The sequence below is a fragment of the Myotis daubentonii genome, chromosome 15 (genome assembly GCF_963259705.1).
Source record: "Myotis daubentonii chromosome 15, mMyoDau2.1, whole genome shotgun sequence".
Taxonomy (NCBI): Eukaryota; Metazoa; Chordata; class Mammalia; order Chiroptera; family Vespertilionidae; genus Myotis; species Myotis daubentonii.
The window spans coordinates 20,035,691-20,048,825 of NC_081854.1; the positions used below are offsets into that span (position 1 = coordinate 20,035,691).

Below are 13,135 nucleotides of genomic sequence, written 5' to 3' on the forward strand. Positions count from 1 at the left end.
CCAGGCAACGTACGCCGCGCGAAACCATTGGCTGGCCTTCGGCGGCGGATCCTCCCCGCAGCTCCCGACCTCGGGCTCGGGTTCGCGGTCTCGGCTGGAGGCTCAGCCCCGCCCTCCCGGGGAGCGGAGCGAGGCGGCGCGGCAGCCGGTCCTGCTCTGCGCGGCCCCGGCCTGGTGTGAAGGGCTTCGGCGAGCAGCGCCGACGACGTGCGAGTGAGGACCGCCGCTGATGGGAAGGAAGCGGTTCCGATGTCCCCGCCCCCCCGCAGCCGCGGCCCCGCCCCCGGGGCAGTCGGAATTCTTTAAAAGGTCTCGGGCGCCAGGGCCGGGAGGGCGGGGCGTCCGTCTCCGGGTGACAGGGTTGGCTCCGCCCAGCCAGTCCGCGCCCGCGGCGGGCAGGATTCCAGCCAATCGCGGCTCGCGGCCCGGCTCGGGGCGGAGCTGGGTGAGCCGGAGGCCGGAGCGAGAGGCCCCCGGGCGGCGAGCTGAGGCCCCTGCCCACCGCTGGAGGGTCGCAAAGCTGCGGGTGTGGCCGGAGTGAGCCTGGCAGCCGAGGTGAGGGGCGGCTGCCTGGCCGGAGACCTGCCTTGGGTTGGGGGAGGGGGAGGCGCACACCGAGAGTCGTGGAGGCGGACTCTGGGTGGGAGTGGGGAGCGCCGGTTCAGAGTGACTGATAGGGTTTGGGGATCGGAGACTGAATTTGAAATCTTGGACTGGAGGCGAAGTTGGTGGGGCAGGATCTTCAAGTGGAGGGAGTTTGAAGCTGGGACCTGCGGTATTTGGAGAAGCGAGAGAACCAGGGAAGGAACTTTTGGGGCAGGGAATCTGGAGATTGGGACAGTTCCGGGCTCCCTGACGGGTTGAATTCGAGGGTCTGGTGTTCTGGAGAAGGTGGGAGGAGTTGGGGCTGGGATCCCCGGCACTTGGAGAAGCGAGAGAACCAGGGGCAAGCCGTCTTGGTTTCCCAGACGCAGTGGCGGAGAGAGGGTTCTGGGGACAGGCCTGTGTTCAGATCTTGGAGCCGGGGGGTGAGGGGGGTCTGGAGGTGAAGTGGAGAGTTTGCTTGAAAGACAGGAGAATAGGCGAAAGGTCTCAAAATCGAGAGACCTAGTGTCCCAAACGGAGTGGATGGGAGAGCATTTGTAGTCTTTGAACGATGTGTTGGCGCCTGGGTCCCTGGACGCGAGAGCAGTTTGGGGGAAGACTCCAGGCAGGGCCTTCTGGGGCCCGAAAGATCGGAAGAAAGCGATGTTAGAGCTGCAGCCTGGGTGGGGGAGGGGTGTTCCGGGCGCGGAGCTCTGACCCGCAGCCCTGGAGGCAGCGGAGGGCGGGGCCCCGCAGGCGCCGGGCAGCTGAACGTCCGGGTTCCCCTCCCCCACCCGCTCCCGGCGTCAGTGCGCATGCCCTGGGGAGGGTGGGGGAGGTTCTTCCTGCGGCGCGCGGAGCTCCCTGGGGATGGCAGTGCACGCTCGAGTCTACGTGTGTACCTGGCGGCTATTGGCCCACATTTCCCAGAAGCCCTAGGACCACGTTGGGGCGTGGCTGGCTGCTGAAGGGCGCTCCGTGAAGGGGGCGGGGCCTGCACAGGACCGAGGTCTGGTTGGGTAGGTCGGGAGGGGTGGGGCTTGGCGTGAATCGAGTTTTAGCGAGTTTTTCTGCGGGGCCTCACGGAGGGGGAAGCAGAAGGCGGGGGCGGAGGGAAGGCAGAAGGCGCCTTCTCTCCCGTTGGGAGCGCTCAGTCAGTTAGGAGAACATCGTGGACAGAAATAGACTCTGAAAGAAGAGTCTTGACAAATAGGTGAGGTGCCCAAACAGGACTCCCGGTGGCTTGAATGTAGTAGCACTCAATAAGTAAAATTATTGAATTAATAAATGACAACTCTTGTTCAGTGAGCATTTCCTGTGTGGTGAGCTCCGTGCATGTCACACGTGGGTCCTCCTTGACGATGTGCTGAGAATTTTTACAATCCCCATTTCATAGATGAGGAAACTGATGCCCAAAGAGGTCATGTCACATCACGTCCCAAAATCGCACAGGTGAGCGGTGTGAAAGGCAGAATTCAAAGCGAGGGTTCCCTGCCTCCAGCCTAGGTCTCTGTGTTCCACACCTGTCTTGTATGTGTCACATTTGGAGAAATGAGCGTTGTAGAAGCCCTGACCGGGTTGCCCAGTGGGTTAGAGCGTCACCCCCATACACCAAGGTTGAACTGAAGGTTTGAACGCTTAAATAAGTGGAACAACAAACCAATGTTTCTCTCTCCCTCTGCCCCTTCCTCTCTAAAATCAATCAGTAATTTTTTTTTAATGAGTGCTGTGGAAAGAATAGCTTTAAGGCTCAAAGGAACCTGAGTTGGGATACTGATCTTGCAAATGAGGAAACTGTGTTTCAAGAAGGAAAACTCACTATTCTGGGCGACCCAGCCAAGTAAGTGGGATTCAAACCCAGCTCTGCCCAGGTCTTATTTTTCTTAGTCACGTAAGAAATGGGATTCCTACCATCTCCATTTATTTTGTAGATGCAAAAACTGAAGTTCAGATCATTAAAAATCAACAACAACCATGCAGGAGATTCAGGATTTGAACTACTAGCCCTACTGTGTCTGACTGGCCCCTCCCTTTCCACAGGGCACCATGGTAGGAGGCTTGAAGAGGAAACACTCCGACTTGGAGGAAGAAGAGGAGGAGAAATGGGACTGGGGTCCAGCAGGCCTTCGAAGCTACCAGCAAGCCCTGCTCCGAATCTCCCTGGACAAAGTTCAGCGAAGCCTCGGCCCCCGAGCTCCGAGCCTCCGAAGGCATGTCCTCATCCATAACACCCTCCAGCAGCTTCAGGCCGCGCTTTGTCTGGCTCCAGCACCTGCCTTGCCCCCTGAGCCCCTTTTCCTGGGTGAGGAGGACTTCTCCTTGTCAACCACCATTGGCTCTATTCTCAGGGAGCTAGAGACTTCCATGGACGAGACCGAGACCCCTCAGAATCCAGTGGCTCCCCCCGGTCCCCAGAATGAAGAGCTGCCCCAGCCTGATCCAGTCTTCTTAGAAGCTCTGAGCTCTCGGTACCTGGGGGACTCGGGTCTGGATGACTTTTTTCTGGACATTGACACATCCACTGTGGAGAAGGAGCCTGCACTGGCCCCACCGGAGCCTCCTCACAACTTCTTCTGTACCCCAGGGTCCTTGGAGTGGAATGAACTAGATCACATCATGGAAATCATTCTGGGATCCTAAAACTTGGATGATTGAAGGGTGCTCCCTCCACATCTCAGCCTCAGTGGGCTGGATCCCTGAGTGTGTGTGTGTGTGTGTGTGTGTGTGTGTGTGTGTGTGTTGGTGGAGGCTTTAAGCAGTGGCTGGCCTCCTTTCCTCCCATATCAGGGTTCCATAAACTGTATTGCGCGCGTGTGTGCGTGTGTGTCTGGTTACCGAAGCCTTCTGTGAAGGTGGGTCTTCCTGAATTAATTTATCTGTTCCAAATGCCTTAATGAGACTCTGTTTCTAGGAGTCTGATTTCCCGCTGCCACATTTCTTCTGCCTTCTCCTCCAGTTCTTACTCCTTTTGTGACCACTGGGCCTCAGGGAAGATAAGCTGGGCCTGTCAAAGAATGACTGAGACTCTGCCTCTTGTACCTGGAAGGAGTAGGAGGGGCCGGCCTCCTCCCCCAAGGCTGAACCCCACCTCCTTGGCAGGACCCAGTCCCAGCAGCCTCCTGATGTTAACCAGGCCGGACCACGTGCAATAGGTGGAAACCAAACTGCTCCGTGCCGCGTTATTTAAAAGAAAGGCGGGTTTTGTGGTGGTTTGGGGGTGGGGTAGGGGGGAGGTTTTAATTGTAATTATTATTATTTTTTTTAATAAAAGTATTTTGGAAGGGATGGTATTGCCTAAAGTTTGTGAACAGTGGGTCAATGGGAGGTACCTGGTAAGTTCCTAGACACCTGTACGCCTTCCCTGTCAAAGTTGGGGCAGGTAAACCATTAAATGTAACATTTATTGAGTGCTTGTTAGAGCACTGTTCTACCCACTGTATTTGAATTGAGTCATTAAATCTTCACAGTTATATAGAAGTAGATACTATAATCACGTTGACTATAGGAGGAACCTGAGGTTCAGAGGCCAAGTCACTTGTTCAGGGTCACACAGCTAGTAAGAGCAGGGAGCTAGGACTCAAACTCCACACACCTCCAGAGCCTGGTTCTTCAGTAGCTCCTTGGTAGATTTAGACTCCCCAGCCACATGGGTAGACACAGAGGGAGAAACTGAGTCACATGAATTATATGTCAAAAGATAAGGCTTATCCTGGCCAGATTGCTCCGTGGTTAGAGCGTCAGCCTGCACACTGGAGGGTTGTGGGTTTGATTCCAGTCCAGGGCACGTACCTGGGTTGCAGGTCCGAACCCTGCCCCCCCATGTCACATATATGTTTTCCCTCTCCCCCTTTCCGTTCCCTTCCACTCTAAAATCAATGGAAAAAATATCCTCACTCCTTGAGTGAGGATTAAAAAAAAAAAGCCCGGCCGGTGTGGCTCAGTGGTTGAGCATCAACCTAAGAACCAGCAGATTCTGGTTCAATTCCTGGTCAGGGCACATACCTGGTTGCAGGCTTGATCCCCAGTGTGGGGCATGCAGGAGGCAGCCGATCAATGGTTCTCTCAGTGATGGTTCTCTCCCTTTCCCTTCCTCTATGAAATCAATAATAATAATATACAGACATATATATAAAAGATAAGACTTTCTGGCACTTAAATGTCAACACTTTCATTGTCTGAAATGTGCTGCTGAGGCCCAGAGGAGAAAAAATACTGTGTAGCCCAGGCTAAAGTTACGGCTCTGAGGACTTACTTGGGAGGTACAAGCCCGGGCTGGTGAGCGTGAGGGGAGAAAAGACCAGGGAAGATACAATGTGCTAACATTGCTACTGCACTGGCTATGCCTCCACAAAGTCTTGACGTGCAGCAAGTGAGTTTACACCGCTTTCGGGACTTTTCTGGAAGGGTTGCAAGGAGGAACCACACTGGTGTAGTCCACAGGCAAGGAAAAGGGGAATTTTGCCTGTGCTTTCTGACTTAAAAGCCAGGTTCTCACCCCGAGAGGGGCATTGCATCTAACCTGAAAGCAGTGGGGTAACTAATAGGTGGGTGCTGGGTCTTACCTTAACCTTTCAGTGACTTCTCACACAGAATAAAACCCCAACTTCACGAACACCTGTGAGGCCTGACTTGCCCACTTTCCCTTTCCTCCCTCCCTCACCTCCAGCCATTTTGGTCTCTTTTCATCCCAAACTCATTTTGACCCTGGGGCCTCTGCATCAACTCCCCAGAGGATGCTTCTCAGAGAGGCCTTCCCTGAGTTAATGTCCAGATGCACCAACACCCATCATATTCTGTTTGACTTTCTTAGTAGCACCCTCCCAATCTCCAGTTACTCATTACCTGTTTGTGGTTAGCCTCCTGGCCCAGTGGAAACTCAGAGAAAGGGGTTTTGTCGGTCTTAGCCCAGCTGTCTCCCTGGTGCATAGAACTATGCTTGGCATAGGTGGGCACCCTAAAAAATTATTTTTGCTATTGTTGAAAAAAATAAACTCCTGACTCTGCTAGGGCCAACGCTCCCTCCCATTTCTCAGAACTCATCTCCTCAACGCTCCTCACTCCTATGCTCCAGCCGCATCCTTCTCTGCCATCCTGCACACATACCAGCGTGTCCAAACCTCGAGACCTGAAGTAATACTTGCCTCATTGAGCCATCCTGCAAAGAGTGTAAAAGGGGGCCTATGCACACTACGGATTCCAGCTTCAAAATGACTCAAATTTACTGAGTGGCTACTGTGGGCCTGGCCCTGTTCCGGGCACGTGAGTAAAAGGGGCAGTTCCTGCTTTCATAAAGCATTGTAGTGGGGGGAGGCTGAAATAAAGGCACAGTACATAACAGAACACGTACGGTCTGTCAGGTGGTGATAAATGTGTAGGGAAGCAGCATGAATGTGATGGCGGCGTCACTATGCGGATGGATGACTACAGAAGGCATCGTGAAAAGGTGTGATTTGAGTAAAGACCTGAAGGAGGTGAGAAGTGAGCCAAGTGAATGGGGGGGGGGGGGGGGGGCTAATCCCGGCAGGGGAAACAGCCAGTGCAGAGGCCCCAGGTCAGAGCGTGATGGAGAGTTTTGGGACCCTGAGGAGGTCAGTGTGGCTGGAGCAGAGCGAGCAAGGGGGAGAGTACTAGCAGTTGAGGGGGACTAATCGTGGGCAGGGTCTGTGGGAGGCCCACAGGATGGGCGTGAGCTTTATCCTGAGATGGAAGCCATGGGTGGGACAATGTTGAACAGAGGGACAACCAGATCTGACTCACTTTTAAACAGTCTCTTTAAATGTCATAACGATAACCACAGTAAGATCAATAGCACCCCACTTTACAGATAAATAAACTGAGGCTCAGGAGGACCAGCTCCTGCCCTGTTCAAAGAACTGGAGAGCGAAGGGGAAGGCTGGCCCAGCGGAGAGAGAACCGGGTCCCTGAGGGCAGAGTCCACGTTCTCTAACCCTCCCCCGCCATCTCTCGGCGGGGGATGGGCCGCGGCCACCTCCGGGCGTGGCCAGGGAGGCCAGGTCCTACCCACTGTTCACCCCCCTCCCTGGGCTGGCCACGGCGGGATACCCCGGGCAGCGGCAGCCAGGAGCCCGCCCGGCGCCTCCTCCTCCCCAGAGGCCGGCGGAGGGGGGAAGGGGGAGGGGGAGGGGGCGGGGCGCTCCTCCTATTCCCCTCCCTCCCCAGCTGGCCGAGGCTCCTCCCAGGCCTGCAGGGCCCGGTGACTTCGCTTCTGGTTTCATTTCTCAAGGCCCCACCGCTCTCCTTCTCCCTTCCCCCAGCCCTTTGAATTCCAGCTCCTTCTCCACTTTCTGTCTCAGCTCCAAGGTCACCGCCTCAGGGAGGCTCTCCCTCTCCCGGGCCACCTGGCTACAGACACGTCTCCCCAGCCTCTCCATGAATGCCATCCTATTTGTCTGCCTGAGGTCACTGAATGGAAGCAGAGATCATCTTAATCATTTGTTTTCCAGGGTCTTCTCATCCTGCTCAGAATGAAAAACAAAGGTCCAGAGAGTGCTCTGAAGGGCCTGAACACTTACCTGCTCCTCCAGGCAGCGTACAGCCCGGCTACCCTGGTCCCACAGCCTGGCCCACAGCAAGCACACTCCCACTTCCAGGCTTTTGCACAGACTCTTCCCGCAGAGCCTTACTACCTCTCCTCCATGTCACCTCTTTTCATATTTCTTTCTCCACCCTCTCTCCTAATCCATAAGAAGTGAGACCTTGTGAGCCTTACCCAGTGCTGTATCCCCATCATCAACAACAGTGCTCACCACATAGTAGGTATTCAGTAAATACATGTTAATCAAATGACTCCTGTGAGCTCTTCCTCAGTATATGACCTGGAGCAAGCCTCTGAGCTTCCTCCCCCCCCCCCCAAAAAAAAAAAACATAGGTTATGGGCAAAATTATAAAAATTTGCCTTGTGAGGGGGCCTGGTTCTAAGTAGCACTGTACCCTCTTTTTTTTTTTAATCCTCACCTGAGGATATTTTTCCATTGATTCTTAGAGAGAGTGGAACAGAGAGGAAGAGACAGAGAGAAACATCAATGTGAGAGAGACACATTGATTGGTTGCCTCCTGCACTTATCCTTGACCAAGGCCCAGGCGGGGGAGGAGCCTGCCACCGTGGTACATGCCCTTGACTACAATCAAACCCAGGACCCTTCGGTCCCCAGGCCAACGCTCTACCCACTGAGCCAAACCGGCTAGGGCTGTACCCTCCTTTTATTATGAAAATCTTCAAGCACATAGAAAATATTTTTTTTAGAAAGTATGTATTCAGAGCACTTGAATACCCTTCCATCTAGATTTCATTGTTAACACTTTAAGTTTTCCTTATCTGCATATATACATTTCTTTTGCTGAACCACTGGAGAGTAAATTGCATGACACTCTACCCCTAATAGCTCAGCAGGCATCTCTTAAGATTAAGGACACATTTACCCTGGCCCCATAGTTCAGTTGGTTGGAGCTTATCTCCTTACATCAAGGTTGTGGGTTCGATCCCAGGTCAGGGCACATATAAGAATCAAGTAATGATAGTGTAAGGAGCCTCTGGGACAACTTCAAGTGTACCAACATTCACATTATGGGGGTACCAGAAGGAGAAGAGAGACAGCAAGGTTGGGAAAACCTATTTGAAGAAATAATGACAGAAAATTTTCCCTACCTAGCAACATATAGAAAACACCTGGCGAAAGACATAATAGACTTGTAAGTGTAGGAGACACAGAGTCCTAAACAAGAGAAACCCAAAGAGGCCCACACCAAGACACATCATAATTAAAATGCCAAAGGTTAAAGACAACGAGAGAATCTTAAAAGCAGCAAGAGAAAAGCACTTAGTAAGAAGAAGCAAAAGCAGAAGAAGAAGAAGAAGAAGAAGAAGAAGAAGAAGAAGAAGAAGAAGAAGAAGAAGAAGAAGAAAATGAACAATAAGATGGCAATAAATACATATCTGTCAACAATTTAATCTAAAAATCAAGATAAATAAACAAGAAATCTAATGAGCAAAATAAACTGATGAATAAAATAGAACCAGAGGCATGGAAACATGGAACAAACTGAAGAATCTCAGAGGGAAGTGGGAAGGAGGCCAGTTAGAGGTTAACTGTATATGCATTACCTATGGATACACAATAGGGTGGGGAAGGCTTGGAATAGGGTAATGGGGGGGAAAAGAAAGACATCTGTAATACCCTCAACAACGGAGATCTTTTTATTTAAAAAAAGAATCAAGCAATGAATGCATGGATGGGTGGAACAACAAATCAGTCTCTCTCTCTCTCTCTCTCTCTCTCTCTCTCTCTCTCTCTCTCTCAAAATCAATAATTTTTTTAAAAGTTAAAAAAAGAGTCCTAGTTGGTTTGGCTCAGTAAATAGAGTGTCAGTCTGCTGATGGAAGGGTCCCGGGTTCAATTCTGGTCAAGGGCACATGCCCAGGTTACAGACTTGACCCCCAGTTGGGGGTGTGCAGCCAATCAATGATTTTCTCTCATCATTGATGTTTCTATCTCTCTCCTCCTCTCTCTTCCTCTCTAAAATCAATAAAAATGTATTTAAAAAAAAATCAACCAATGAATGCATGGATAAATGGAACAACAAATTGGCATTTCTCTCCCTTCCTCTCTCTTAAATCAATCAATAAAAAAAAATTAAAATGAGATTAAGGACACTCACCTACCAACCACAATACTATTCCACATCTAAGGAAATTTTTTTTTAAATTTTTTTTAATATATTTTATTGAGTTTTTACAGAGAGGAAAGGAGAGAGATAGAGAGTTAGAAACATCGATGAGAGAGAAACATCGACCAGCTGCCTCCTGCACACCCCCCACTGGGGATGTGCCCGCAACCAAGGTACATGCCCTTGACCGGAATCGAACCTGGGACCTTTCAGTCCGCAGGCCGACGCTCTATCCACTGAGCCAAACCGGTTTAGGCAGGAAATTTTGTAATATGATGTACTATAAGTCAATATTCCAATTTCCCCAAAAATATCTTTTATAGTTGTTTCCCCCTCCCTTCTGCCTCAAGTCAGGATTCAGTGAAGGTTCACATGCTCATTTGGTTGTACAGAACAAATTATATAGTGCCTTTTATTCTGGAACATCCTCCCCAATCTCATTAATCCCTTTTTGTATTTTCTTAAAATTGAATTTTTGGTGGGCTGGCCCAGTTGAATCCTGCATTCTGTATTTGTCTGACTATGTTCCTGTTTCCTATAAGCTGAAGTTTGGGTCTGGAGGCTGGGTGAGATTCAGCTTATGCAATCTAACAGGAGACTCCACAGAGAACGTTGTGTATTTCCTATGCATCACATCAGGTGGCACCAGTGTCGGGGTGTCCCACTGTGATGCATGCAGAGTCTTGTTACCTGGTTAAAGTGGTGAGCACCACATCTCCACATCATAAAAAGGCATTTCCTTCTTTGCAGTGAGCAAGGAACCTGGGCAGTGATGCTTCGGAGCCGCCTGCCTAGATCCCGCTCCCCACTAACCTTTCACCCGAAGTTCTGAGCATCCATTGATAATCGTGGTTTGAATCAACTAGTATAGTTAGCATTTTTATTTATTTATTTATTTATTTATTTATTTATAATATATTTTTATTTATGTCAGAGAGGAAGGGAGAGGGAAAGAGAGATGGAAACATCAATGATGAGAGAGAATCATTGATTGGCTGCCTCCTGCATGCCCCCCACTGGGGATCAAGCCCACAACCTGGGCATATGCCCTGACCAGGAATCGAACCGGTGACCTCTTGGTTCCTGGGTCGATGCTCAACCGCTGAGCTACACCCGGCTGAGCTATAGTTAGCATTTTTAAAAATTTATTTTCAATTACCATTGACATACAATATTATATTATTTAAAATGTACAACATAGTGATTAGATATTTATATACCTTACAAAATGATCACCACAATAGGTCTAGTACTCATCTCACCCCATACATAGTGATTACAGGATTATTGACTATGTTCCTTATGCTATACTTTACCTCCTGTGACTAATTTTATAACTGGCAGTTTGTATTTCTTAGTCCCCTTTACCTTTTTTGCCCATCCCACCCCCGCTCCCATCTGGTAACCATCAATTTGTTCTCTGTATCCATGGGTTTCTGTTTTGTTTTATTTGTTTTGTTTTGAGATTCAATATATAAGTGAAATCATATGGTACTTATTTTTCTCTGACTTATTTTACTTGTATAATACCCTCTAGGTCTATCCATGCTATTGCAAATCTCAAGATTTCATTATTTTTTATGGTTGAGTAATATTCCATTGTGTATATTGAGACAGACAGCAAAACTCAGATCATGATAGTTCACTAGATAGAAATGATCCAATAACTTGTGCTGGTATTTTGGGTCTCACGATGCTGAGCATGTTTTGTGCTGGTACTAATGTCTAATATAATTCTATATTCGCAAACATGCCTGTTACCCAGAGGCAAGTATTTTTTAAATGGCATTTTTTATATCAGAAGGTGGTCAGACATGCTACAGAAATAACTGAAGTTTTATTTACCAGTCTATGTGAACTATTGATTCCTCTTGAAATTGTAACATATGTACTCCTATGTCAGTGTGTTTAGACTTTCAAGTATTTTAATTCATTTCTGGAAATGTAACATGTTTATAAACCTCTTGATTTCTAGCAATATATAGAAAACACCTGCTACTAAAAACACCTCACAAATTCTACTTGCTGTCAGCCATGGCTGGTATTCTGTCATTAGAGAATACACAGCAATATCTGATATGTTGCAAGCCTTCATAATAGCTTGAACTTTAAAAAGTTGTATCTGATGGATGTAAATTTGCCTCCCAGTTCACTTAGTGTCAAGAGCTAAAACTGTAAACCTAACTTTTTGTTGGGGTCCAGCCCCAGCAGGTCCAGGGGTTCCCAAAGGTGTGGACAGAGTCGGCGAAGAATGAAGGACACGGAGGCAGAGTTCAGGTGATCATCATAGCGAGGTTCTCTAGCCAGGTTCTGTCCAGGATCTCCAGCCAGGTTCTGTCTTTATTGTCTTGTTACATCTGTATTTATACCAGTTGATTTTAATCCTGTCAATTTCTATTCCAAAGGTTAGGGCGTTTCTTATCTCCATTCCAGGAAGTAAAGATTATGTAGCTTAAGCGTGATTGTAGTTAAAGTGATTAACTATCCGCCTGGCACTTAGCTAAGGGGTTTTATTCCCTCCCTAACTTCAGGGAAAAATCCCTACCTGGGGAAACAACCTTTCCTGGAGAGGTGACCTTGGTTAAAACACATATCTCTAAGAAGGGGGGCAAACATATTAAGAACAGTATGCCATATACGCCAGGTCCCTTGAAACATATGCTGTGCAGATGTTCCTTCCCTGCAGTGACTGTGTCAAGCAGCAAGGATGGACCGGCTTCCAGCAACTTTCTTTTATTGGTGGTAATAACTGAAAAAAATTATTTTATTTTTATGCTTAAAAAAAAAGAAATGATCGAGAGGTGTTTTTTTTTTTTTTTTTTAGGATTTAAAAATTGATGCTCAGCCGGCGTGGCTCAGTGGTTGAATGTCGACCTAAGAACCAGGAGATCATGGTTTGATTCCTGGTCAGGGCACATACCCTGGTTGCAGCTCGATAAATCCCCAGTGTGGGGCGTGCAGGAGGCAACTGATCAATGGTTCTCTCTCATCATTGATGTTTTTATCTCTCTCCCTCTCTCTCCTCTCTGAAATAAAACTATATTAAAAAAGAAAAATATTCCTTAAAAAAGAATAAAAAATAAAAATTGATTTTAGAAAGAGAAACATCAATCAGCTGTCTTGAGGGAATCAAACTGGCAACCTTTTGTTGCACTGGACGGTGCCCAACCAACTGAGTCATACTGGCCAGGGCCAAAATTATTTTTGTAATAAAGGCCCATAAGACCTGAGTGCCTTCTGTTTACCTGCCCTTCCCTTTTGGGAAAATTCAGCCTCAATTCACACCTCATAGTTGGGGCATTGCTCTACTGCCAAAGGTTCACCATTTCAACAATTCAACTTGGATATTGAAACTTCCTGGAATGAGCCTTCCTAGCACTGTTAGACCGCGCTACCCAACAAAATGGTTGCTCATCAATGCGTCCTTCGGATTGCTTTATGACCAAAAGGGGGAACTGGGAATGAAAAGGGGGCTATATAATAAATCTGGCAAAGTTCAGTGACAAAAAGTGAACAGGTCATGGGGGGTAGTCACACCACAGGTCTATAAAAGGTTTATCTTTGCCTTAAGCAGCCCTGTCCGTTGTTCCTGTGTGTTTAGGTTAACACACCTTTGAAATGCCTCTATTTCAGACACCTCTGAAGTGTAACTACCCTCACGAGAGCACATTGTTAACTAACTAACCTGTAATCCAATCTCCGCCTTGCTTTTTTCCCCACCTTCATGTAATCTTCCTTATGCGCTCTCCTTAAATCCAAATGTACGAGTATAAAAGGAAACGCAAACTGTCATTCCCTGGAGGATTTGAGATCTTGCTTCCTGGCATATGTCCTCAGTTTGGTTCAAATAAACTCATAAAATTTC

At 48.5% G+C, this 13,135-nt stretch overlaps 1 protein-coding gene across 2 annotated transcripts; it reads left to right on the forward strand.

Annotated features, from left to right (window-relative positions):
- Nucleotides 1–346: 346 nt before the first annotated feature.
- Nucleotides 347–3,870, forward strand: SERTAD3 (SERTA domain containing 3). 2 transcript variants are annotated; one of them, XM_059666522.1, is made up of 3 exons: nt 347–555; nt 1,982–2,037; nt 2,626–3,870. In XM_059666522.1, exon 3 carries the CDS (start codon nt 2,632–2,634, stop codon nt 3,223–3,225), a length of 594 nt encoding a protein of 197 aa, XP_059522505.1. In that variant the 5' UTR covers nt 347–555; nt 1,982–2,037; nt 2,626–2,631; the 3' UTR covers nt 3,226–3,870. The 2 variants fall into 2 exon arrangements, with proteins under 2 accessions (XP_059522505.1, XP_059522504.1); XM_059666521.1 differs by lacking the exon at nt 1,982–2,037 and having other exon boundaries at nt 349–555.
- Nucleotides 3,871–13,135: the final 9,265 nt, after the last annotated feature.